The sequence below is a fragment of the Oryctolagus cuniculus genome, chromosome X (genome assembly GCF_051225735.1).
Source record: "Oryctolagus cuniculus isolate XC-2025 breed Fujian yellow rabbit chromosome X, ASM5122573v1, whole genome shotgun sequence".
In the NCBI taxonomy this organism is placed as follows: domain Eukaryota; kingdom Metazoa; phylum Chordata; class Mammalia; order Lagomorpha; family Leporidae; genus Oryctolagus; species Oryctolagus cuniculus.
This window is the reverse complement of record NC_142888.1, coordinates 52,015,845-52,042,368: the sequence shown is the minus strand read 5'-3', so window position 1 is coordinate 52,042,368 and position 26,524 is coordinate 52,015,845. Positions and strand designations below refer to the sequence as shown.

Sequence of the window (26,524 nt, the reverse complement as noted above, 5' to 3'; positions counted from 1 at the left end):
AGCAGTAGAAGATGGCCCAAGTCCTTAGACCCCTGCATCCACGTGGGAGACCCAGAACAAGCTCCTGGCTCCTCGATCCTGGCTTCAGATCGGCACAGCTCCAGCCATTGCAGCCATTTGGGGAATGAACCAGTGGATGGAAGACCTCTCTCTCCATCTCTCCCTCTGTCTGTAACTCTACTTCCCAAATAAATGAATAAAATATTTTTAAAAATAAATCTTTTTAAAAACATTTATGGAAAATGAAATTAAAACCTAACCTTATTTAAATGCAAAAAAATTTGAAATCTATGCATAGTGTTTTCACAATACATTTTTAATGAACTTTTTGAAAACTGCTTATATTGGACAGTATTCAAATTCAAACAAACCAGCTATAGAATATGTATTTAAGACAATAAGAGAAATCTGGACATGGACCAGATGATGTTTAGAAATTATTGAGGGGCCCTTGTTGTGGCACAGCAGATAAAGAAGCTGCACGCAAGGCCAGTATCCCATACGGGTGAGTGCACGTTCATGTCCTGACTGCCCCACTTCTGATCCAGCTCCCTGCTAACGGCCTGAGAAAAGCAGCAGAGATGGCTCAAATGCTTGGGCCCCTGCACCCATGTGAGAGACCCAGATGAAGCTCCCAGTTCCCGGCTTCAATCTGACCCAGCCCTGGCCATTGCAGCTATTTGGGCAATGAACCAGTGGATGGAAAACCTTTTGTCTCTGTCCCTCCCTCTCTCTGTAACTTTCAAACAAAGAAATAAATCCTTTAAAAGAAGAAATTATTGATAATTTTGCTAAGTAAAATACCAACATGGTGGTCGTATATATAGTTCATACCATCATCTGTTAGAGATACAAAGGCAAGTGTTTAAAGATGCAATGGGGCCAGCGCTGTGGCACAGCGGGTTAAAGCCCTGGCCTGAAGCATTGGCATCACATATGGGCACCGGTTCTAGTCCTGGCTGCTCCACTTCCGATCAAGCTCTCTGCTGTGGCCGGGGAAAGCAGTAAAAGATGGCCCAAGTGCTTGGGCCCCCGCACCCACGTGGGAGACCCAGAAGAAGCTCCTGGCTCCTGGCTTTGGATCGGCATAGTTCCGGCTGTTCCGGTCATCTGGGGAGTGAACCAGCAGATGGAAGACCTCTCTCTCTGTCTCTACCTCTCTCTGTAACTCTGTCTTTCAAATAAATAAAATAAATCTTTAAGAAAAAATAAATTTAAAAAGACGCAATAATAAATATTGGATTTATTTTAAAATACCCAGAAGGGAAAACTGCATGTGCATGGAGGGAAATAGATGAAACAAAATTAGAAAAATGCTCATTGTTGAAGTTGGTTGGATATATATTTGATTATACTAATCTCTCTGCTTTAATGTGTTCTTAAATTTCCATAATAAAAACTCAAGATATATATATTAGTGAGTGGCAGAAAGTAAAGATAGCAGAGGCGGCCGGCACCGTGGCTCACTTGGCTAATCCTCTGGTGGCGCCAGCACCCCGGGTTCTAGTTCCGGTTGGGGTGCTGGGTACTAGTCCCGGTTGCTCCTCTTCCAGTCCAGCTCTCTTCTGTGGCCCGGGAAGGCAGTGAAGGATGGCCCAAGTGCTTGGGCCCTGCACCTGCATGGGAGACCAGGAGGAAGTACCCGGCTCCTGGCTTTGGATCCACGCAACGCCGGCCGTAGCGGCCATTAGGGGGGTGAACCAACGGAAGGAAGACCTTTCTCTCTGTCTCTCTCTCACTGTCTATAGCTCTCTCTCTGTCTCTCACTGTCTAACTCTGCCTGGCAAAAAAAAAAAAAAAAAAAAAGATAGCAGGGGCAAGATCACCAAGGGCCTTCTATGCCAGGTGGTGCGGGCTGGCTTTGATCTTGCGGTTAATCAGCCATCAGAAAATTTTGAGCCAGAGTGGTCTGCTCAGATTTACGTTTGAAAAGCTCAGTCTGGATGTTCTGTGGACAACAGAAATGAGGAGCCTGGTGAGGCTCTGGTGAGGCTGTGGTGAGGCCCAGCTCCAAAGTTTTGCTCATAAGAAGCAGCCTCTGTTTACTTCAGATAGAGTCTTAGCACCTTCCTTTCCTCCCTTGACCCACACTGTCTTGTTTCTCTCCACTTATTTGAAGAGAGAAAGAGGGAAAGGGAGAGGGAGAGGGAGAGAGAGAGAAGGTATTTGTGTGTGTATTTAATGGGATTACATTTTAATTCATTTTATTTGAGAGAGAGAAACAGAGAAAAGAGAAGAGAGAGGAGGAGACACACATACAGAGAGAGAGAGAGAGATCTTCCATCTGCTGGTTCATTCCCCAAATGCCTGCAACAACCAATGCAGGGACAGACTAAAGCCAGGAACCAGGAACTACATCCAGGTTTCCCACATAGTATCACAGACTCAAGCCCTTGAGCCATCACCTGCTGCCTCCCTGGGAGTGCTTTAGCAGGAAGCTGAATCAGAAGCAGAGGCAGGACTTGATCCCAGGCACTCCCTTATGGGATATGGGCTTCCCAAGCAGCATCTCAACCCACTGCACCACAATGCCTGCCCCTGGAATTACCTTTTTCCCCACTATATGATTAAGGTGATAACATTCAAACAATACAGCTAGTGGTCCCCTATGTCTCAGCAATAACCATTATTAACAATCTTACGTTTCTCTTTCCAGACTTTTTTCATTAACTTCATAAATATTATTGAGCACTTACTACATGTCAAGCATGTGCTAAGCTACTGGGGTTACATCTATGTACAAAACAGACAAGAATCGTTGTCCCCTTGGAACTGGCATTTTTTATATTTATATATATATATATATATATATAATTTTGACCTTTCCATGAACAAAATTAGACTCTTCCATAACCTGATTTTTTTTTGCTCAATTACATATCATGAACAGCTTTCTAGATCAATCCACAGAGCTACCTTATTCATCATTCATTATAACATAGCTCAGACATACCAAAAATCATGTACATCTGATCACTTAAGATGGTCTTTTTGGGGCAGACATTTGGCCTAGTGTTTAAACTCCTGGTCGGAACACACACACACACAATCCCATATCAGAGTGCCTGGATTGGAGTGCTGGCTCTGTTCCTGATTCCAGCTTTCTGATAATGCACCCTGGGGTACAGCAAGTTATCAGTCAAGTAATTGGGTCCCTGCCACCCACATGGAAAGCCTGGATTGAGTTCCTCATTCCCAGCTTCAGACTGGTCCAGCCTTGGTTGTTGCAAGTACTGGAGAATGAACCAGCAGATGGTAGTTTCTCCTCATTTGCCTCCCCTTCTCCCTCTCCGTCCATCTCAAATACATTTTAAAATGCGTTAATTATATGTTGCTTTAAAAATAATAAATAAAAGGGTCACATTATATAGCTACTCCAAAATTTGTTTAAACTGTCCCTTAATAAACATTCAGAATTTTCTAATTTTTCTTTAAAAAAATGAAACACTGCACAATAACGAAAAATCCCACTAGAGCTAACAAGTAATTGCAGTTGCAGGGTATAATCCCAGAAAACAAAAATCAATTGTATTTCTATGCACCAGCAATGAACAATCAGGAAAAAAAAGAAAACAGTTCTATTTAGAATAGCACCCAAAACACTAAAATACTTAGGAATAAACAACCAAGATGACAAAAGACTTGTACACTAAAAACTAAAAAATGTTGTTGAAAGAAATTAAAGATGACACAAATAAATGGAAATGCATTCCGTGTTCATGGGTTGGAGGACTTAATATTGTTATGGTGTCAATACTACTCAAAGCAATCTACAGATTGGATACAATCCCTATCAAAATCCCAATGACTGTTTTGCACAAATAAAAAATTCATTCTGAAACTCACATGGGAAGTCAAGGGGACCCCCTCCCCAATCCTGCTGAAAGCCAAAAGCATCTGGAAAAGAAAGAATAAAGCAGGAGGACTCGCTTCGTGGTTTCTAAACTGACCACAGAGCAACAACAACCAAAACAGTGTGTTACTAGCATAAGGACAGACATATAGGTACACAGAACAGAATTCAGAGTACAGAAATAAACCAATATATCTATGGCAAATTGATTTTGGACAGAGGCACCAAGTACTGGGAAAAGAGCAGTGTTTTCAACAAATGGTACTGAGACAATTGGACGTCCACTTGCAAAATAGTGAAGTCGGACTGCTAGGTCACACCACATACAAAGACAAATTCAAAATGAGTCACAGACTTAAATGTAAGAGTTTAAACTATATAATCTTAGAGCAAAACAGGATTAAAATTTCATTACCCTGGATTTGTGTTGGATTTCTAAATATAAGCAAAAAAAAAAAAAACAGCACAAGCAACAAAAGGAAAAAATTAATTGGACATCATCAAAATTAGAAAGTTTTGTACTGCAAAGGATATTGTCAACAAAGTGGAAGGGGCTATGTTTGGATCAGCAGCTGAGATGCTGGTTGAGATATCTTCATCCTATATCAGAACACTTGAGTTTGAGTCCCAGTTTTCCTTCCTTTCTAGCTTCCTGCTAATATGAACCCTGGAAGGCAACAGGTGATAATTCAAGTATTTGGGTCCTTGCCACTCACATGGAAGACTCAAATGGATTTCTAGGCTCCTGGCTTTAGCCTAGCCCAGCCCCAGCTGTTGTACACATTTGTGGAGTGAACCAACAGATGGAAGATCTCTCTCTTTCTCTCTCTCTCTCTTTCTTTCTCTCTCTGTTTGCCTCTATCTCTCCCTCTTTGCTTTTCAAAGAAATAAAAAACTTAAAGAAATTTAAAATAGCGAAATGACAACCCTCAAAATGGGAGAAAATATTTGTAAATCATGTCTTATGAGAGCCTAATATCCAGAATATACAAGAACTCAAAAACAAAAGAAAAGCAAGTAGAGAATGGGCAAAGAATTTCATTAGACATACCTCCAAAGAAATACTAATGGCAAAAAGCACATGAAAAGATGTTGAACATTGTTGTGCAAGTTCTTGTGTTGGTGCTGCAGGAGTTCTGGTGTTGGTGTTGCAGGAGTAGTGGCAGGAAGAGTCTTCAGCTCTGTCACTCAGGTCTGCATCTTGTCCAGGAGCGATGTGGCAGATTCTTCTTCTCTCCAGGTTCTTTAGGAAGAGTACAGCTCCCATGTTACAACTCTCTGTGTTGCAGTTCTCCGGGTTACACCTCTCTCTCCTCTCTGAAGGGTTCACTGAGTGCTCCCACCCTCTGGGTTACAGCTTCTCTTCTCTGCTGGTTCTGTAAAAGAGTACTGCTGCCTTCTGAGCTGTGGCTTCTCTACTATGCTGGCTTCTTTGTCTCGTGACCACAAAGAATGAGACTCACAGACAAGGAAGGAGTGAGCAAAGCTCTCTGGCAGCCAGGATGGCCTGCCCCACAAGGGCTGGCTGCCCCAGAGGGATGTTTGCCCTGAGCTGATTCTCAAGATGCCTGGCTCAGGGCCAGCATTGTGACATAGCAGCACCTCCTGCACCACAGGCATCCAATATGGGCACCCATTAGAATCCTAGCTGTTCCATTTCCAATCCAGCTCCCTACTAACGTGCCTGGGAAAGCAGCAGAAGAAGGCCCAAGTCCTTGGACCTCTGCACCCATGTGGGAGACCTGGAAGAAGCTCCTAGCTCCTGGCTCCTGGCTTCAGCCTGGCCCAATCCTAGCCATTGCAGCCATTTGGGGAGTGAATTGGCAGATGGAAGACCTCTCTCTTTCTCTCTCTCTCTTTCTCTCTCTCTGTAACTGTGACTGTTAAATAAATAAAATAAAATTAAAATCTTTTTGAAAAGATGTATTTATTTATTTGAAAGGCAGAGGTACACACAGAGAGAAGGAGAGGCACAGAGAGAGGCTGCATCTACTGTTTCGCTCCCTAAATGGATGCAAAGGCCAGAGATGTGCCAACCTGAAGCCAGGAGCCAGGAGCTTCCTCCAGGTCTTCTTATCCATGCACAGGGGCCCAAAGAATTGAGCCATCTTCCACTGCTTTCCCAGGCCATAGCAGAGAGCTGGATGGGAAGTGGAGCAGCTGGGACTCAAACTGGTGTCTATATGGGATGCCTGCACTGGAGGTGGCAGCTTTACCTGCTACTACACAGCAACAGTCCTAAAACAAAAAAAAAATTTTTTTACAAAGATGCCTGGCTCAGACCTTTATGCATTTCTGAAATAAGAATTTCTTTCTAATTAGTTGATGTGTATGCTAATAAGACATGCTATGTAAACCAATCAGGAAACTGCCATTTGGAGTAGCCTGTTTCTCACAGAAGTGTGCAGAGCACACATCTGGCAGACTCAACAACATCTGAAAATTACATTGTATATGTTTCTCCCCGCTACCCCTGCCGCAGTGCTCCTAGAGGGTTAAGTAATATGTTTTTTTTTTCTTTTCTACGTTTTTCTTTCCTTTCCAGGGACACCTGGAGTCCCTATCAACATCATTAGTCGTGAGGGAAATGTAAATCAAAACCACAATGAGTTGTCAGTTTATTCTTGCTTTAATGGTTACAATTTTTAGAAAAGGAAAATAAAAAGTATTGATGAGGATGTAGAGAAATTGGGGCCCTTGGGCAATGCAGTGGAAAGGTAAAAGGGTGTCATCACCATGGAAAACAATTTGGCAGTTCCTCAAAAAGTTAAGCAAAATACCCATATGATCCAGCAATTCCACTCCTAATCATATGTGGAAAAGAATTCAGAATGGGTATCCAGACAAATACCTGTACATGAATATTTATAATAGCACTACTGAAAATACCCAAAACGTAGCCACATAAATGGCACAATAACTAATAAATGCCCATTGTGGATTAATGGATAAACAAGTTGTGGCATGCCCATACAATGGAATATTATTCAGCCATAAAAAAGAACAAAGCACTGACAGTTGCTGCAATACTCAAAATCATGCTAAGCGAAAGAAGCCAGACATTAAAAGTCGTGTATTGTATGATTTTGTTTAGATAAAACATTCAGAATAAGGAAATCCACTAACACTATGTGGGTATGACTGCTCCCACACCTTCCCTACAATTTCATCTTTGCCCTTCTAGAAGGTGAAAATTTCTCACTGGATTTTCATTTCCTTGGTTCTACTAGTGAGATTGGGCATGTTTTTATGTGCTTAATCATAAATTAAGTAATTAAATAAAAATTAAATAATCATAAGTTAAATCATAACAACCTGTCTCTTCCTGTATACTTAACATCTTCCCCATGACTTCAGGTCCAGCACACATGATAGCACCACTGTAAATTCCAGGAGGAGTTAAAGGGAACAGCGCTGACCAGAAGCCCCTCTGGTTCTCCTAGGGGCTCAGGCTAGCTCCAGACCACTCTAACCTATCTTCTCCCCAAAGTCCTCTAAATGTCTTTTTTTAATTTTTTTGACAGGCAGAGTGGACAGTAAGAGAGAGAGACAGAGAAAAAGGTCTTCCTTTGCCGTTGGTTCACCCTCCAATGGCCACCGCGGCCGGCACGCGGCAGCCGGCGCACCACGCTGATCCGATGGCAGGAGCCAGGTACTTATCCTGGTCTCCCATGGGGTGCAGGGCCCAAGCACTTGGGCCATCCTCCACTGCACTCCCGGGCCACAGCAGAGAGCTGGCCTGGAAGAGGGGCAACTGGGACAGAATCCGGTGCCCCGACCGGGACTAGAACCCAGTGTGCCAGCGCCGCAAGGCAGAGGATTAGCCTAGTGAGCCGCGGCGCCGGCCCCCCTAAATGTCTTTTTAAAAAAGATTTTATTTTTATTTATTTGAAAGACAGAGTTATATAGAGAGGCAGAGACACACACAGAGAGAGAAAGAGAGAGGTCTTCCACTCACTGGTTCACTCCCTAAATGGCTGCAAGGGCTGGAGCTGTGGCAACCTGAAGGCAGGAGCCAGGAGCTTCTTCCAGCTCTCCTATGTGGGTGCAGTGGCCCAAGGATTTGGGCCATCCTCTGCTGCCTTCCCAGGTGCATTAGCAGGGAGCTGGATCGGAAGTGGAGCAGCTGGGACTCATAGTGGCGCACATATGGGATGCTGGCACTGCAGGCTGGGCTTTAACCCACTGAGCCACAGTGCCAAGCCCCTAAATGTCTTTTGAAGTGCTCTGATGAGTGTAGACAAGTAGGGAGGACGAAGACTTTGGCTTTTACCCTGGGTGGGATGCAGCATCACTGGAGGCTTCTGGGAAGAGGAGAGGTCTCCCCAGTTGTGGTGTGCAGAACAGAAGACTGTAAGGGGCCAGCGGCTGCAGAGCAGAGGCCAGTCAGGAGGTTACTGCGGTGGCATAGGTAAGAGACAAGAGTGGCTGCAACCAGGGCGGTAGCTGTGGGAGTGGTAATGAGTGGTTTGGATTCCAACTATGTTTTTAGAGAGCTCACAGAATTTTCTCACTGCTTGGACATGGGGTGAACGAGAAAGAGAAAGATGAAGGCAAGATTTGGAGCCTGAGAATCTTGGTGCCATTAACTGAGCCCAAGACAGCTGTAGGGGGAACAAGGAGACCAAGTGCCTTATGTGGCCAAGTTGAGAGCAGAAAGGCTGGGGATCATTAGCTCGCAACTGGTGGGGGCAGAAGGTGGAGAGAGAAGGTGAAGGCAATGAGCATGCTTGATTGAGTAACTGACTGTACCAGGCTCCATGTATATCTATCTGCCCACATCACCTTCAGTGACCACAATATCAAGGATGAACTTCTTAGCATGGCATCCAAGTCTGGGGCCCGTGACCTCAGGAATCCCTGTGCTACTCTCCTAGCTCCCATCAGCATCTTCACCTATGCTGCCTCCAACACCCGGGAAAGACTGAGCCTTAGTTCAGATGTCACCTCTTCGTATCTCCCACTTTATTTTGTCAATCTCTGCTTTTTGATCTCTCCCACTCCACTGAGGAATGAAGTGGTGCCCTGGACCCCCCCTGAGGCCCTGGGGACCCAAGCAGGGCCAAATAGGAGCTCGGTTCACATTTGTGGCCTGCATGAAAACCTGCAGAGGCTTGAAAGCCAGCCCTGAGCCTACCCCAGTGGGTCAGGAGGCCTGACTTCCCACACAGTACTATGTGACAATGAGGAAAACAGGGCCAAGGAGGTGAAGTCAGGCTTGGAACTGGACTCAGATTGGAAGGCTGACTCCATCCCCCAAGCAGCAGGGAATAGGGGTCAGGGAAGAGTAATTACTCACATGTGTACAGCCCTTGAGAGCTGATAGCCACAGACATTATCTCATTCAATCCTGGCACGGTCTCATGAAGTAGGTAGTCCTCTTTTCTCCCACCTTACACCTAAGGAAACTGAGGCCCAAAGAGCCAGTGTAACTTGCCAAGTCACAGCTAGGAAGTGGCAAGGTCAAGACTTGAACCAGGATCAATGAGATGCCTCATGCTCTCATTATGGGACCAGGCTGCACCTGGAGCTAGTGGGTCTGGCAACCATTGTCTGTTCTTTACCTGTTCCCACTGAGTGGGACCAACAGCAGCATCAAATGGCATTTGCAAAGCCTGGACAAGGCAGCCTGTGATTCAGACCTGGCAGGGAATCATCCATAGCCCAGACCCCCAAGGTAGCACCTGGGAGAGGCTTGAAGAAAATGCAAGAGAAATCCCAAGAGACACCAGGGGACCCTTCCTCCCCTGAGGAGCTGTCAGAGGCCAGGCCCACGAGGCCTGCGCAATGTCTGCGCTGCTTCTAGGATATGGCAGCTTCCTTCTCTCTCTCAGTGTTCCCCTAGCTGCAAGTCTCTTGCGGGGGCCATGCCTTCTTTCCGGTTGGGCGCTGGGCCCGGACAGTTCTTGGCTGGCAGCAGCTGGGCCCTCGCACCTGTCGGTCTAGCTCCCCTGCTTCACAAACACACGCCCCCGCTGAGCTCGGTGCTGCTTCCAGATGGCCGGTCACTTATGCCTTCACCTCACTTTGGGCCTTTTGCTTCCTCATTTGATTTCTTTTCCTTACTTTGTTTTCTTCCCAGACGCCTGCACTCTTGTGGTCTCTCTCTCTCTTGCTCACTCACTCTCTCATTGCCTTTTTCTCCCCATTCATTCTTTTTTTCCCTCTCTCCATGGAATGCATTTCTTTCTGCTCAGTCTTTTTCCCCTGCCTCTAACCAAGTGCCAATACAGTGCTAGCTTCCTCCTTTGCAACAGTGAGAGGTTCCACTGGAGTCATCCCTCCAGTTCCTGCCAACTCTGACATTCTGTTTTGGTGGAAGATGAGAACCTTCAGGGGACTGGGGGAAGGCAAATATTTGTAAGGAGGGTAAAAGGGAGAGAAAACTAGGCAGAACTGGATTCAAATCTCTGCATCCCTACTTGTTAGCTATGTGACCTCAGCAAGGTTGCCTCACCTCTCTGAGCCTCTTTCGTTTGTGTGCAAAAGAAGATTCATCATAATCTTACAAGGGGCAAGGAGGAAGCATGAGAATCAACCTTGCTTATGAATGGGAAAGGCCTTTAATGGGCAGGTCTCAATGGGTGTTTTTTAGGAGGCAGGGAGGTCCAGTGATCACTAGCAGAGGCTCTGGAGCCAGCCTTGCTGGGTTGAATTCTCAGTCCCAAACATAAAGGGTATATAACTGAGAGAAGGCCAGCGCCGTGGCTCACTAGGCTAATCCTCCGCCTTGCGGCGCTGGCACTCCGGGTTCTAGTCCCGGTCGGGGCGCCGGATTCTGTCCCGGTTGCCCCTCTTCCAGGCCAGCTCTCTGCTGTAGCCTGTGAGTGCAGTGGAGGATGACCCAAGTGCTTGGGCCCTGCACCCCATGGGAGACCAGGAGATGCACCTGGCTCCTGGCTTCGGATCAGTGCGATGCGCCAGCCACAGCGGCCATTGGAGGGTGAACCAACGGCAAAAGGAAGACCTTTCTCTCTGTCTCTCTCTTTCTCACTGTCCACTCTGCCTGTCAGAAAAAAAAAATAACTGAAAGACAGAGAGAGAGAGAGAATGCCTAACACCTCTGTGCCTCAATTTCCCTTTGAGTAAAATAGTGATGAGATAATCATAGTTCTAAACCTCACACCTCATGTTGTTGGAGTATTTTCAATTTTTTTACTTATTTGAGTGACAGAGACTGAGAATTCCCATCCACTAGTTCACCACACCCCCACCCCCACCCCCACCCAAATGCCTGCAACAGCATGGGCCAAAGCCAGGATACAGAAACTCAATCCAAGTCTCCTACTCTTAAACTCTTAAGCTCAAGCCATCACTGCTGCCAAGCTCTTAAGCCTTCACTGCTGCCTCCCAGGATCTTCATTAGCAAGAAGCTGGGGTCAGGAGCTGAAGCTGGGGATCAAACCCAAGTATCCATCACCTAACACATGCTTAGTTACCACTGATGTCATTCAGACCTAGTAGGAATGAATGATACTCTTAGGGGCCCCAGCAGGAACCAAAGCTAGGAGGTAATTCACATTCGGTCTCTTTGCAGGCCCTCAGGGTCCACCTGTGGAGGTTGCACCCTGAAATTCACTTGGTGTTTCCCTTGCAAATCCATGGGCCCTGGGGTGAGGTTTGTGCAAAGCCCAGAGGAAACAGCACCTGTTTCTAATTGCTCTTTACCTAGGGGGTACCTTTTTGAAATTAGTTCAAGGCGACTGCACGTGCTAGCTGAGGCACTGTCTCTGTGTCTAGGCAGGAGAGGGTCCTTGGGTAACCAAGCCTGTGGTCCTGACCCCTCAGATCTCCTACCAGGGGTCAGGAACTTTTTCTCCACCAAGTGCAGTTTGGAAATTTGTAACATCATTTGCAGGCCATACAAAATTACCAACTTAAAAATTAGCCTGCTTTGTGAATTTCGAGTTCAGCCCATGGTTATCTCAGCAGGACCAGCCCAAATCCTGCCAGCAGGGTGGATGTGCCCCACCCCTGCTAGATCCTCAATCCATCTTCAGTTCTAATTGATGATCCCCAAAGGACAAGCACCTGTGGCTGTGGGGCCTACGGAAACATTTCCACTCCCCGCCCTCTAGGTTGCACACGTGAAGTGAATCCTAACCACATTCACACAGCCATGTTTGCTGGAGCTGGCCTTCAGCCCCAAAGTTCAGGGCCAAGAGAGGCATTAGGGGTTAATGTCCAAACTGAGAGAATCCTCCGCATCAACAGAGACTCAGATTAGAGATGAACTGGGTCCACAGCTGATGGAAGTGGGAGGACTCAGCTGAGATGGGTTTGGGAAGCTAGGAGGGCAGGGCCTAGAACCTAAGAAAGGCAAGCAAGCAGAGTTTGCATGGAGATGACATTGAGGGCGAAGGGCAGCCACATCACCTCGGGGCTTAGGCAAAGGGAACAGTGTGGGCCTGCTGCCACAGCAAGTGGGGCCAGGCTCCAATGGCCTTCACCTTCTTAAGGAAGGAGTGGGCTGGGAGACACTGTGCAGCCCGAGAATAGTGGGTGCAAGACAAGGGAGTGCAAACAAGACCCCAAAGGCTTGTGTTCTAGAAGCTGAAGTCAAACCAGGGAAAGCCTGGCACACTTGAGGTCTAGGCAAAACGTATTTAGCAAAAGTGAGATGCAGGGCCCCTGTCATTCCTGGCCTGGCGAAATTTATGGACTGAGATCCCCTCACACTGCCCTTGAGGGATTTGAAGCAGGAGTCCGAGTCTGTGATTGTGTGGGGTGCAGGGGCCCAGGCAGCAGAGGGGCAGGGGGCTGCAGTGAAACTGCGCATCCCCCGGGGCCCTGAGGAGAAAGCCCCTCTCTGTGCCGGTGGAGAGAAGCAGGGAAAAGTTCCCCACAGTTTGGCCGAAAGTCATCCTGCCCATTGCTCTTTTTGACACAACCTCACACTTTCTTTCCAGTCCTATATTCCTGGCTGTGCGCAAGCTATTTCCACTTGGATGTTCTGCCAACAGCTTAAACTAAACATGCTTAAAGCAGAGTTTCTCTTCCCCCACAAAGCCTCACACCTTCCCAAGGCCTCCAGCTCTGCTGCTGACACCCCAATAGGCCAGGATCAGGCCCACCTGGCCATCTCTCTCTCTCCCCTTCACCAGAGCCTCCCTCCCTCCCTGCCATTGAACCCTGGGCTTTTCCCTGGGTAACATTATTGGGAGCCATCTTGGCTACTCCCATCTAGGCTGCACCCTTGCACACCTTGACCAGGCCCTTCCCTAGGGCCTTGCCCTCAACCTGGGCCATGCATGCATTTTGGCCACTTGTGTTGACCATTAACTGCCATGGGTGTGGTGGACATCGATTCTAGAAGAAACAAAAGAATCAACACAGCTGAAAAAGGAACAGGTAGCCTGGCCAGGAAATCCGTCCCCAGAGGGAGTCAGACCTGGCCGTGAACCCCAGCTCTGCTGCTAATTAACTGTGTCATTTGAGGCTTGTTATTTCACCTCTCTGTGCCTCCACACCCTTCTACCTAAAATGGGGATTATAATGTTGATTTCTTAGGGCTCCAGGCAAGTCGAATGCTAAAAAGGGGCACAGACAAGGGGCATTCCCAGAAATGACATCCCCAAAGGCTGGAAGGAGTAGAGAGCTGTGATGGTGGTGTTTAAGGACTCTCAAAGCCTGGTGGCCACAGCTCTCTGTATATCCATTGTGCATAAGTAACAGGAAATCAAGTAGGGAATCCTTTCAATTGGATGCACTCTTGGCCCTTTGCAAACTTCCCCCACCCCCTGTGTAAACAGGCAACCAAGGCTAGAATCTTTGAGGCTGATGGGAGTGCCCAAGGAGGCCCTGTTATCTCCCTGCTCCCTTCTCAGTTTTCTGTTTCTCAAGGTTCTTTCCCCAAGTGACTGATCTCATTCCCCCTCTTCTTCGTCTCAGTCTTCTTTTTCTTCCTTTTTTTTTTTTTTTTTAACACAGGAGCAAAAGTGAGTGCCTGTCCAAGCCCGCTGGCCTGGGTCAGAGGAATGCGGCCGCTCCCTCCATGCGGGGCGGCCAGGCCCAGGCGCTCACTCCCTGGCTGGCAGCAGCAGGCGCAGAGCGGGGAGGCTCCAGCACCTTGCTCTGAGGGGCTGGAAAGCGCTACAGACGTTAGCTCATCACTCCCTGGCAGGGGCTGAGCGGTCTGCTATTCTCACTAGCATCTTCCAGATGGGGAAATGGAGGCACAGGCACACTCACAGGACTCTACGGGGGCTGATGGGCAGGGTCTGCACATAGGGTAAGGGGAGGAGGGCCACTAGGACTTCCCCAACTAGACTTCCGGCTCTTGTTATTATACAAGGCAATGAAGGATATAGGAAAGGAGAAATGTGGGCCAGGCTGCAGCATAGGAAGGGGACATGGGAAAGAATGGGAGTGGCAGGGAGAGATGGAGGTGGCAAGGACCCACTGTGTTTTTGGGACCCCACACATGAAGGGCCTCCAACAGCTGCAGCTCCACTCAGGAATGACTAGCAATTTTTACTCTGGAATGTTTGCAGCACACCATGCTCCTGGAGTAAAAGGCAACTGAGATGAAATGTACGAGGCCAAGACCCTGGGAAGGCAGCAGGTGATGAGCTCCTGCCACCCATGTGGGAGACCTGGATTGAGTTCCTGGCTCCAGGCTTTGGCTTCCGCTAGATCAGTCCTGACAGTTGGGGGCATCTGGAGAGTGAACCAGAGGATGGGAGATCTCTCTCTCCCCCCTTCTTCCCCACAGTTCTGTCTCTCTGCTTCCTAATTTTTAAAAAGATTTATTTATTTATTTGAAGGCAGAGGTACAGAGAGGCAGAGAAAGAGAGAGGTCTTCCATCCACTGGTTCACTCCCAAAATGGCCTCAATGGTCAGAGCTGTATTGATCCAAAGCCAGGAGCCAGGAGCTTCTTTCAGGTCTCCCACATGGGTGCAGGGCCCCAAGGACTTTGGCCATCTTCTGCTGCTTTCTCAGGTCATAGCAGAGAGCTGGATCAGAAATGGAGCTGTCAGGGAGTGAACCAGCGCCCATATGAGATGCACTGCAGGCGGCAGCTTTTCCTGATATACCACAGCACTGGCCATTCTGCCTCTTAAATTTAAAAAAATTAAATAAAAAGAAAAACTGCATGGCCAGACACCATAGAGTTAACTATGATGCATTCAGATTTATGTTTTCATGATGGTATTTTTCATTATTTCCAAATTCTGTGCAATGAACAATTATATTTATAACCAGGTAAAGTGTTCATTTTTTTAATTATTAAAAAGAAATTATTGTAACTGGGAAATGCTGAAGAGCCCTGAGTTTGGCATGAAAAAATCCAGGTCAAACTCATTTCTTCCCCTCAGTTGGGTAAGCTAGAGCACTGGACTTCCTGTTATTGAATCTCCATTTTCTTTATAGAGATAATCAATACCACAGGGTTGGCACAAGATTGAAAAATAGAATACATGGGGCCGGGTGCTGTGGTGCAGCGGGTTAACGCCCTGGCCTGAAGTGCTGGCATCCCATATGGGTGCCAGTTCAAGACCCAGCTGCTCCTCTTCTGAACCAGCTCTCTGCTGTAGCCTGGGAAAGCAGTGAAAGATGGCCCAAATCCTTCACTCGCGTGGGAGACCTGGAGGAGGCTCCTGGCTCCTGGCTTCAGATCGGCGCAGCTCTGGCCATTTCGGCCAATTGGGAGTGAACCAGCGGATGGAAGACCTCTCTTCTGCCTCTCCTCTCTCTGTGTAACTCTGACTTTATAATAAATAAATAAATAAGTCTTAAAAAATAGAATACACAAGGAAAATACTTGTTATTTTCCTTTTTTAATTGGCATATCATATTTGTCTTATTTATGGGACACAGCATTTTAATTCAATATATGTAGAAAATGCTTTTTAAAAGATATTTATTGGGGCAGGTGCTGTGGCAGGTAAAAGCATCCCATATGGGTGCCTGTTCGAGTCCCAGCTGCTCCACTTCTGATCCAGCTCTCTGCTACAGCCTGGAAAAGCAGAGAAGATGGCCCAAGTCCTTGGGCCCCTGCACCTGCACTGGAGACCTAGAGCAGGCTACTGGCTCCTAGCTTGGGATCAGCTTGGCTCCGGCCATTGTGGTCATCTGGGGAGTGAACCAGTGGATAGAAGTCTTTCTCTCTCTCTCTCTCTCTCTCTCTCTGGATAGAAGTCCCCCCCCCCCGTCTCTGTCTCTGCCTCTCTGTAACTCTGTCTTTCAAATAAATAAGTAAATCTTTAAAAATTATAAAATAAAAGATATTTATTGTGGGAAGTTTTCAAACATAGACATGAGTGGAAAAAACATTGCCACCTTCAACACATTCCTATCAACAATAATTATCATCCCAACCCATCTATATTTCCCACTCCCACTGCAACACCTAAAAGCCAATCCAAGACATGTTTTTCCCATAAACACTCCAGTATTGAACTACTTTATAATTTTTTCATAATTAAAAAAGAACACATGATAACTAAAAATGAAAAATAAAGAAATATTGTACAAAGAAAAAACTAAAATTCAGTCATAACCTTCTCCCCCGACCCCCGCCAGAGTCAATCACATCTTGGAGGAGTCCATTATTTTTTCTACGCACATACTCATTTTTAACAAAATGGGATCATACTGTATGTGCTATTCTTAGATATCATTTTATTTTAATTGTAAAAATAATAAAATCACATTGTAGAAAAATCAAGAGGGGAAATTACCCATAATCTCTAACCACTTAATGGAAAAACTTAATATCTTAGTATACTTCCTTCTCATTTTTTCAAGTTACATTCATACTTTTACACAAGTAAGATTCTGATTATGCACTTTTCAAATTATGAATCGGTTTTAATTGCAATGAAATAATACAATCATATTGCAGAAAAACAAAGAAAAGGAAAAGAAAAATATCACCTACAATCCCATTACTCAATTATAATCACTGTTAACATTTTGGTATATTTGCTTCCAGTGTTTACAACAGAATGCGCATATAATTTTAACAAAAGTGGGAACACACTGTTTATGCAGCTTATAAACTCTAAACTTACATTTGCTTATAAGAATAATATAGAGGCCAGCACTGTTGCACAGCAGGTTAAGCCACAGCCTGCAGCACTGGCATCCCATAAGGAGGCCAGTTCAAGTCCAGGCTGCTCCACTTCAGATCTGGCTCCCTGCTAATGCACCTGAGGCCGTGCCATCCAAGTGGGAGACCCGGAAGAAGCTCCTAGCCCCTGGCATCAGCTTGGCCTAACCCTGGCTATTGTGGCCATTTGCGGAGTGAATCAGTGGATAGAAGATTTCTGTCTCTCCTTTTCTCTCTATAACTCTACCTTTCAAATGAATAAATTTTTTAGAAAAAGAATAATTATATGGCATAACACAGAGAAAGGAGGAAAAAAATCACTCAAAATCCCACCACCATACCAGCACTGTTTTGGTGTTTTCCTGACCAATGTTGTACAGACATGGTAGCATTTCATTTTGTACACTGTGTGCCCTCTGCTTAGCATCATATTTATGCAATTTTGTACCCAGTATTTTTAAGTCAGCATTTTGTTGGCAACATTCTCCCATGAATAAGGGGGTTTGAAACAAAGATTTATTTTTATTTCTAATTTTTTAATATCAAGGTAACAAGGCACACTCCCTTACCATGGGCATTTAGATTGCTTTTCATCTTTTACTGTTACAATCCCGCTTGAAACATCCTTGAACCAAAATTTGTGCTTTTTAACTCAATAGGCTGGCCTATAAAAAGTGATCATTTTTTTAATTGGTCCCAAATATATTTGTGTCTCGTGGTTCAGGCAGCCCTTGTTTCTGGAGAGTGGGATTTTAAGAATAAAACTAAATTTTCCTCTCCCTTCCTCTCTTTCCTGAGTTTCTGTATCTCCTCCAAGCTCGCTCTGATGTTTAGTCACCAACTATTACTGCACCTGAAGTGAAACTAAATCAGGAAGCACAGTATAATATGGTTTGTTGCCTCTTATACAGAGCTGGCAAAAACCAGGCTACCTCTGTCTTTCCGAGTCTTACGAAAACCCTACAGAGTAGATAACTTTATCATCCCATTGAACAGTTGAGACAACCGAGTCTCAAAAACTGAAGCTACCTGATGGTAAAACCACACAGCAAGCAAATGGCAGAGTACTGATTTAAACCCACCTGGACCGACACCTGATCGTCCATGTATTCTAAACCCGCTCTTTACCCTCTGGGGCAAGGAGGTGGTGAAGTGAGGGCAAACACTTTGCAGCCAGCCTCATTCTGGGTCTCCAGGCTGTGTGAACTTAGGCAACTCTCCGAGACTCTATTTCACTCTTAGGAAACCCTACCTCCTGCGCTGCCCTTCAAGTTCAATGAGATGATGGATGGGAACATGCCAGCCCCAAAGCTGGAGCACAGAAGGTTCTTACTGGGTGATCATCCCTGTCCTCTCCTTGCTCTGCAAGCTGGTAGCCTACTCCAAGTTGGAGATAAGAGTTCAGCGCAGGGCTCTGAGCTCTGCGGGAGCTGCTTGCGAAGTCAGTGATCCAGGGTAGATTTGCCAAGAAATGCAAATGTCTCCTTCGCACCCTCTCAGCCTCCACAACTAACCTCCTCTCCCCATCTACCCCAAAAGCAAAGGGGTGGCTTTTGTGCTCCAAAACTAAGCGCTAGAAGCGCCCCCCTTGCTTCTAGTCCCCAGGAGATGGGCAGTGGAGATGACAGGAAGTCATCAGTGGGGAGGCCCCTTTTCTGGCACGTGGGCACAGAGAAATGTGGCGGAGGGCGCTTTTTCTGCCCTTCAATGGTCCGGATGGGGGAGGGGGCTGGCTGTTGAGCAACTGCTCCGGAGACACTCCAGAAGCCGAGATGAACATATGCCTCTTTCTAACAATTGGCCTGGGAGCCATCCAATAGATGGAGGGCGGATCTGCACCTCCCGGATCCGGAGCCTGCGGCGGAGACGCTGACGCCGTCGCTAGAGCTGCTCCAGAGGAGCGGCTGAGGCGGAGAGTAGGTCAGGGGTCCAAATGGGTGGCACGCCAAGTCAAAAGCCTTCGAGCCGCTCCTTCTCTCCGCCACTTGGATGTCACGGGAACATTTTTTTTTTTTTTCACCATGAGGGCTTGAGGGTGTATTTCACATGCAAAGCCTGTGGGGCTTTAGGTCTGGGCAGATCCCGCCTTTAATCCCAGGGAAGCTGAGCACGACCCCCAGTGTTTGGGCAAAACAAGAAAAAGGCAGAGGCGATAAACGGGACGGGTTGATATAGATGTCGTTGGAGGAATGGAGGGGCTGGGGAACGGGTTTACCTCTCATTCAGGGCTCTGCCGCATCTGCTTCCAGATGCCAAGAAAGGGCCTTAATCCCGCCCTCTGGTTGCTCCCCGTCTTCATGTCAGTATGCCCGACAGTCTGTCAACAAACAGAACTTTGTTAGAAGAGCAAATACAGGGCACTCAGAGATACTGAAGAAAAAAACGAAAAGAAAAAGACCTTCAGGTCTTCAAGTCCAATTAAGAAGACAGAACACATGTAACAGTGAACACTGACTTCTTGACACCCCTCCCCACCTTTTCTTAACGTAGGGAGTTAACAGCAGGTTTTATAAACCGTGTAAACGGAGTAGCTGTCGCCGAAAGGCTGAGAAAAATGAGAGTTTGGTCAAGGAGTAATCCCGATGGTCTTCCTGGAAGAGGTAAGTGGGAGTTGGTTGGCTGCAACTAACAGGAATTGGGATTAAGCGGAGACACAGACCTCTTTCCAGTAACACATTGTAAAATAACATTGCAAGGCAAGAAAGATGTACTCCCAATGCAAAATGTTCTTGCTAGATGAGAATGATAATCTAATTATAATAAAATAACCTGGCTTCATGGGAAGGCAGTGAATGCGGGAGCGAAGTCTTACCCCGCCGCCGGTTCTGGGCTTTTGGACAAGCCCCGTGAGGTGCACCTGGCCCCACCGTCCGGTAGAGCGGTATTTCTCCCGTCCTATCCTGCCAGCCTTCTGCTACACGGGACGGCCACAGGACAGAAACTCTCGAACCTAATCTCAGTTTAGGCCTCCCAGGGAAACCAAGAATCTGCGACTTTTAGCGGAATGCGACCCCAATCCTCAGCCCTGCAGCGAGGGACATGGTGCAGCCCCCAGGGGGCAGACACATTTCTAGAAAGCGCTGCAGAAAACTAAGACCATGCCCCGTCGGCCCTGTCCCGAGTGCATTCCCCACCTCTGGGTCATCCCCTGAGCCCATGTCTCCCCACCCCGCCCTGAACCCCTGAAGCCCGCTCTGGCCACCCGCTAGATTTAGGTCAGAAAACAGACACTAACAGCTCTCCCTCGCCTCGGTGAAATTACTAAGTGGAATTTATTGGGCAAGTCCATGCAGGGCAGTGGGGAGAGCCCGTGTCCCGGGCCCGGGGCCCCGCCAAGTTTAAAAGCGCAGGCAACCGGCCAGGGCTCCCGGCGAGGGGTGCCCACGGCCTGGGCCCGCCAGCCCCACGCGAGGAGCCGTAGCCGGTCCCCAGGGCTGCCGGAGCGGCGGGGCCACGCGGACTCCGTTCCCCAGCCGGCCCTTCGCTTTCACAGGATCCGCGGTGACTGCACCAGCTCGAGCGCCTTTAAAGGGCCACACACGCCTGCCGCCGCTATAAAATGTTGCCGGCGGCACAGCTGCAGAAGGGGCACCGCTGAGCTGCCGAAAGGAGGTTCGCTCCGCCCTGCTGCCCTCCCGCAGCCCAGCGCTGAGGGGCCGTTCCCAGCGAAGACGAACAGGGCAGAGGAAGGCACAGCACCCTCTCGGACTCTCTGTGAGTATCCAGTTCATATTTTGCCACCAACTCGCCCACGAGCCAGGACATGTGCTAATAATGCCCTAAGCCGGTTATACAGACGTGGAAATTGGGGGGAGAAAAAAAAAGAGGAAAAAAAAGGGTCTGTCCTTCCTGGGATTCCTAGCCGAAGCCAGTTCTGCTGCCGTGTGCGTGTGCGTCAGGGCTCTCCGGGCGGCAATGGGGGCTTGAGAGCCGGGGCCCCGCGCTAAGGAAGGGAGCGCGGTGGCCGCCACCGCTACCGCCACCGCCCCGGAGTCCGGCGCCGAAGCTGCGGGCGGGCGGGCGGGCACGAGCGCGGGCCGCCGGGGCTGCCTGGCGCGCCACGGTGCGGTGCGGCGCGGCGGCGTGGCGGCGCGGCGCAGCGGTGCGGGCTTTTTCCCAGGCGCCCTGGGGTCGGGTGGCCGCCGGCGCGGCCACCGGCTCGGAGCGCAGCCGGCTCGAGGCGGCTGAGGCGTGCGTGCCAGGGGCTGGGGGCTCCGTCGCTTCGTCCGCGACTCACCGGGCTCTGCGCTCCCCTCTCTTCAGGGCAGGCGGTTTCTCAGAGGTAAGCCGGGCCGCCGGGCAGGGCGCTGGGCTGAGCGGCGGGGCCGAGGACTCCCGCGGAGCGGGCGTGAGCAGCGGGCGGCGGCCGGGCCGGCCCGGGGGTTTCGAGGAGACTTGTTTTCTGTTTGAAAGCTGCTCGGCTGGGAGCGGAGGGGCCGCCGCCCGCCGCCCGCCCACCCGCTAGCGCGCCCGCGCGCCTGCCGGCCAGCGGGGGCCGGACGCCCGCTCCTCCCGGGGAGACCGCAGCACCTTTTTTCCCCGCGCCCGCGCTTTCTCCAGCTTGGTTTCCGCCGACTTTGCTAATCGCCCGGACCGCATCTGGACGCTCCGGCTCAGGGATTGCACAAAGCTCAGGTTTCCTTCGGGAGCTGGAGGCGAGAGGGGCTTTTCGGGCCGAGTTCAGCAGAATAGCGGGATGGAAGTTAGCGAATTTGGGCAACTTGCCTCCACTGCCCAGTGGACCTCCGCTCCTCCCGCCCTCCCCCCTCCACGCGCGCACACACACACACACACGCACACACACACATACACACACGCGCGCGCCCCCCCACACCCCCACACACACCCCTCTCCCTATAAATGAGAGCGGCCGGGCAGCCCGCGGAGTCCTGCCTCGCGGAGCGCCGGACTTGGAGGCAGACAGACCTGGCTGCGAATCCCTGCTTCTACCACTTTCTAGCGCTGTGACCTTGGGCAAGTTACCGGACCTCTCCGAACCTCTCTCTTTTGGTAGAGGAGTTCTAGCACTACCCTCCGGCGGCTTAGCTAAGGGGGTGGGGGGGTGGGGGGGAGGCTCAGCCGGCGGCCGCGTCGGGTACTCGGCGGGCGCTCAGTAAGTGTTGGTGAGGCGCGGGAGTGGCGGCCGCCGGCTGCGGAGTGCGCCCCTGCGCGCGGAACCTCCGCGAGCCCCCAAACTCGCCGCCGAGGCCGAGATCCCGCTCCCCTTCCCGCCTGTCCAATCCTCCGCTACCAGTCCCTGTCACAGCATTTGTGGGAACGGACGCTCGGGGTCCTGGCGGCCTGGGGCGCTCGCTCCCACCGGGCAGGGATGCTCTCTGCCGCCCTCCGCTCCGGCGGCTCCATCTGGGATGCGGCGAGGAGGGCAGCCGAGCTCTCCGCAAACAACGGGCCTTTAGTTTTCAGGTGGCGAAACTGACTGGTCTGGTTAGAGCGCGCCCAAGCCAAGCCGCAGTGCTGTTTGGATTTTTAAATTTCTCCTTCTGAGTGAGAAAATAGCAATCGAGATGGAGCCATCCGGTTGGTGCCATTTTAACTTTTGATCCCCCAACAGGTTATGGACGGGTTCCGCCCCCCCACCTGCCTCTCCCTTGTCTTTTTCCTCTCCCCCTTCCCACCCTCATCTCGGCGGGAGGGGGCTGCCCCCCCAAGGGGAGGCCTGAACCGAAGGGCGGGCGGCGGGACCGGGAGCTGGTGGCTGGGGGCCGCTAGGCACCAGCCGGCGAGGAGGCACTTGTTGCTCTGGGTTTCCCAGCCGCCTCTCGAAGCCGTTTCGCAGGGGTCGGCTCGCGGCTTGGAGAGCCGGCTGGGACGTTTCCGCGCTGCTAAGTTGTGCCTTCGGATGGGTTGGGGAGTGGAGAGAAAGGACAGAATCGGAGGAGCAGGGCCAGGGATAGCGATCGAAGTGCGCTTGCTGCTTCAGAGCGGCTTCAGCAACATTTACTGAGCGCCTACGGAGCACAGACCCAGGTGGAGGGTCAGAACAGGCGGTGGGGCGTTGATGGGAGGCGACCAAACTGAATAGAGACAGGGTCCCGCTTAGGCGAGCTCCCAGCCTGAAGGGGGAGACGTGGTAAAATAGTCTTCACCATGGACTGATATCAGAACAGATACTTTTTTCTCGTTCTCTCCTTTCCCCCCGTATTTCTTTAACTCCTTTCTTTTTCTCTCGTTGCTGTTGTCGTTGCTGCTTGTGTGATGTGTGTGTGTGGTTGGTTTTATTATTATTATTTTTTGGTACCTTTGGGGGCTACGCGGCGTAGAAAAGAGAGATGGTTGAATAGGAACAGGAAAAGATGGGCAGGGTCCCCCTGTCTCCGGACGTTTTTCTTAGGACATGAAAGTTGCCTGCCACTGAAGGTGCTAGGAGCTAGAAGACCTGGGGGAGACCCCGGAGGAGAGGGTTGCCTCCAGGAAGGAGCAGGGCTCCAAACAGTGGTGGCGGACCCAGCTGCTGATATTTCCCATGGTGTTTTTCTTTTTCTTTCTTCCTCTCCTCTCTTCTTTCTTGCCCCTACTCCCCAAGTAAGTGGTGCAAAGATAGACACAGAGAGGTAATAAGGAACACCTTTCGCGAAGCAACTGAGCAGATCCTTAGTGACCAGGCAGGGAAGGGGGTTAGTGTCGCGGAGAATTCTAGCCTAGAGAAGTCTAAATTAGAGATGTCTTAGGGTCCTTGAGAATCTTTGCACCAAGAGGACTATATTTATAAGCATGAAATGCTACATCTTCAATTGATCATGAGGGCTAGAATGCATGGAACTTAAAATATATATATATAAGCTTCTAGGAAAATATTTGGAGAGTTTTCAGATTGCTTTTTACTATGTTCCGGTTTTGTAGTATTCTCTTGCTTTCATCCCCTTATCTTTTGGCACTTAAACCAGGGGGTCGTTTGTTCGGAAGTCATTTAAGGTGTGATGGCTTGGCCAGTGGTCAAGTGACGCATGTGGGCATAGGAGTGCTGGGTCTTGCTTCCAGAACCACTGCTACCTGACTGGAAAACCACTAGATTTCTGCGCCCCCGCGTCCCTCAAGGAAGAATTATTCCTGCCTGTTCCTACTGATGGGTGTGGCTGGGCTCTAGGGCAGGTGTCCTGGCAAAGTGCAACGCTAAGACTGTCTTGGATGGCACTGGAGACATGGAGGGAAGCGAGACGTTCCTAGCTGCTCTATGGATCTGGCTGCTTCAGAGTCCCCGGACTGCCGATCGGACTGCCATGATCGGCCTGCCATGATCGGCGTAGCTTTCAAAACAGGGACGCCCGAAGCAGGCTTTGGCGCTCCATGACCTTTGCTTTGGGGACTTGTTCCTTCTCTCTGCACCACTGCCAGCTTTCTGGGTCTCCCTTGCCCTGACTTCTTTCCACATTCCCCAAGTCCCAGGGGGAGGCCCAGCTCTCCAGCCCAGACGCTGGTGGCCCACTGGGACAGTGTGCTGCCTAGTCAGGGGGCATTTCCTGCCTTCAGGACCAGAAGATCACCACTCCCCACCCTCAGTTTAGGCGTCTGAGGTCCATTGCAGGAGGAAACAGCCCTGTGTGTCCTCTTGGGTAGATAACTGCCTGGGCAACACCTGGCTGAATCCCACCCCTTTCCTGCCTCAGGCAAAAGCCGTTTGGTGCCCTCCCCTCTTGCTCAGGTGGTCTCTGGTCTTGGGCTTTTGCCCTGTCCCCACCCCCACCCCTGTCACCATGCTGGCCTCGGAACTCTGTGCAGTTGTCCTGCTTCAGGCTTTGCTAATACTTTCTTGGTCCTTTGAAGCCTCTCATCCTTGTAACTTCTTCTCCCTGACAGCACAGCAGCTCCAGCTGGCAGCACCACCTCGCGCCGGTTTATCCAACTTCTGCCAAGGCTCTGAAATGCCAACTATGTCAAGGCCTGCACTGGATGTCAAGGGTGGCGCCTCACCTGTGAAGGAGGTAAGTTTGCCATTTTACAGATGGACACACTGAGGCATGGGAAGCACGTGGGATCATGTGCTGAGCCCTCTGACTTGTGGTGTCCAGAGCAGAGGGGAGAGTGCAGGGCTTTCTCAGAGGAGAATGAGAAGAGCTGCTGCCTAATGCGATCAAATGGAACTGGCTAGACCTGTCGAAAGATGGTTGGGATGGTAGGAGAGCTGTAGAATCGGCACAAGACTAGAGTGAGGCTAAGGAGAGGGACAAGGAGATGCCCTTTTTGGAGTGGTGAGAGGGAGTAGGCAGGAAAGGGGGTGAATGAAGGCAGTGAACCCACTTAGGAAGATGAGTACCCCAGCAGAGGATGGGGGCTGAACTCTGCTCAGAGCCGTGGTAGCCAAAGGAGACTTGAACTGGAGCCTAACTTCCCAGCGGGTCCTCACCTTTCGCTCTAAATGAAGTGCACACAGGAGCTTCTGTATCTGATGAATGGGGAGGGGCAATCCAGGAGCGGGGGTCCTATGGTTTGCCTCTCTCTCTTCTAGGATGCCAACCCCGAGATGAGCTCGCTGGCCTACTCTGACCTGGGAGTGAAAGATCGCAAAGCAGTGGCCATCCTGCACTACCCCGGGGGGGCCTCAAATGGAACCAAGGCCAGTGGGGCTCCCACTGGTTCCTCGGGATCCCCATCTCCAATGGGCTCTCCTACTGCCACCCCTCCCACTAAACCCCCACCCTTCAATGTGCACCCCACCCCTCACCTGCTAGCCAGTATGCAGCTGCAGAAACTTAATAGCCAGTATCATGGGGTGGCTGCCACCACTCCTGGCCAACCTGGGGAGGCAGGGGCCCTGCAAAACTGGGGCTGCGAGGCTCAGGCAGGAGGAGCGGAGTCACTCTCTCCTGCTGCTGCCAGTGCCCAGAGCCCTGCTATCATTGATTCTGACCCAGTGGATGAGGAGGTGCTGATGTCGCTGGTGGTGGAACTGGGACTGGACCGGGCCAATGAGCTTCCGGAGCTGTGGCTGGGGCAGAATGAGTTTGACTTCACTGCAGACTTTCCGTCTGGTTGCTGATGCCAAGTGCCCCTAAAGATGGAGGAATAAAGCCACCAATTCTGTTGTAAATAAAAATAAAAGTTACTTGCAAAGAGATGGGCCGACTGGGGGTTGTTCTTGGCTGGGGACTAAAGGTGTGCAGTGTCTGATGTCCTTTTAGCAATTCTGAGGACCACGGTGGGTGGGGTTGCAGGTGGCTAAATGAGAGGAAGCTGGAAGGGATGGAAGCAGTAGGGAGGCTACAGGGGACTGCTCACTGAATTCCTGCTGTCGCCATCACTGCCCTGTCTTGAGAGTCCAAGTACCTAGCCTCATTACTCTAAGGCCACAGGGACACTGTCCTATATGAGGTTGAAGACAGGCTGAGTGGGCGCATTCGTGGAAGAGAGACTGATCCAGAACCTTCTACAGCCTCCTTGCCATTTGTACCTCTAAAGGTACATCCTTGGCCACGTGGCACACACTTCGCCAACTCTACAAGCCGCTCCTACTCATTGTCTAGCCCTAGACCAATTGACCCATTAAGGCCATTCCTTTGCTCTCTTGCCTATGTGCGATAGATAAGATCTAAGAATTCTATCTCTGGGGAGCTCATATTTCTCTGGGAAATTGCAAAAGCTGCAGGTTCTCACCATTAA

At 49.8% G+C, this 26,524-nt stretch overlaps 2 protein-coding genes across 14 annotated transcripts in view; one reads left to right on the top strand and one right to left on the bottom strand.

The window, feature by feature from the left end:
• The window catches only part of LOC149119640 (uncharacterized), a 282,520-nt gene extending 261,233 nt beyond the window's left edge, over nt 1-21,287 (bottom strand). For 2 of the 3 annotated variants that reach the window (XR_016227967.1, XR_016227965.1), the window contains exons 1-2: nt 21,147-21,287; nt 19,125-19,226 (exon numbers count right to left, since the gene is read on the bottom strand). The gene's annotated coding sequence lies outside the window, so the exon portion shown is untranslated. Of the gene's footprint in view, nt 1-18,882; nt 19,013-19,124; nt 19,227-21,146 lie in introns of those variants that run through there. The other variant, XR_016227968.1, reaches the window with a different exon arrangement.
• CITED1 (Cbp/p300 interacting transactivator with ED-rich tail 1) lies at nt 20,189-25,982 on the top strand. 11 transcript variants are annotated; one of them, XM_070067130.1, is made up of 4 exons: nt 20,492-20,623; nt 22,327-22,447; nt 24,725-24,849; nt 25,374-25,982. In XM_070067130.1, exons 2-4 carry the CDS (start codon nt 22,435-22,437, stop codon nt 25,902-25,904), a joined length of 669 nt encoding a protein of 222 aa, XP_069923231.1. In that variant the 5' UTR covers nt 20,492-20,623; nt 22,327-22,434; the 3' UTR covers nt 25,905-25,982. The 11 variants fall into 11 exon arrangements, with proteins under 11 accessions (XP_069923234.2, XP_069923236.1, XP_069923231.1 ...); XM_070067129.1 differs by lacking the exon at nt 20,492-20,623 and adding an exon at nt 21,032-21,191; XM_070067131.1 differs by lacking the exon at nt 20,492-20,623 and adding an exon at nt 21,400-21,544.
• The last annotated feature ends 542 nt before the right edge of the window (nt 25,983-26,524 follow it).

Excerpts from the sequence above, each read along its gene's own strand:
- CITED1 (XM_070067133.2), top strand. The coding sequence starts at position 20,197 with ATGCAGGGCAGTGGGGAGAGCCCGTGTCCCGGGCCCGGGGCCCCGCCA. Across the intron at positions 20,624-24,724 it reads AGCACCCTCTCGGACTCTCT|CACAGCAGCTCCAGCTGGCA; the intron begins GTGAGTATCCAG and ends TCTCCCTGACAG. Across the intron at positions 24,850-25,373 it reads GCGCCTCACCTGTGAAGGAG|GATGCCAACCCCGAGATGAG; the intron begins GTAAGTTTGCCA and ends TCTCTCTTCTAG.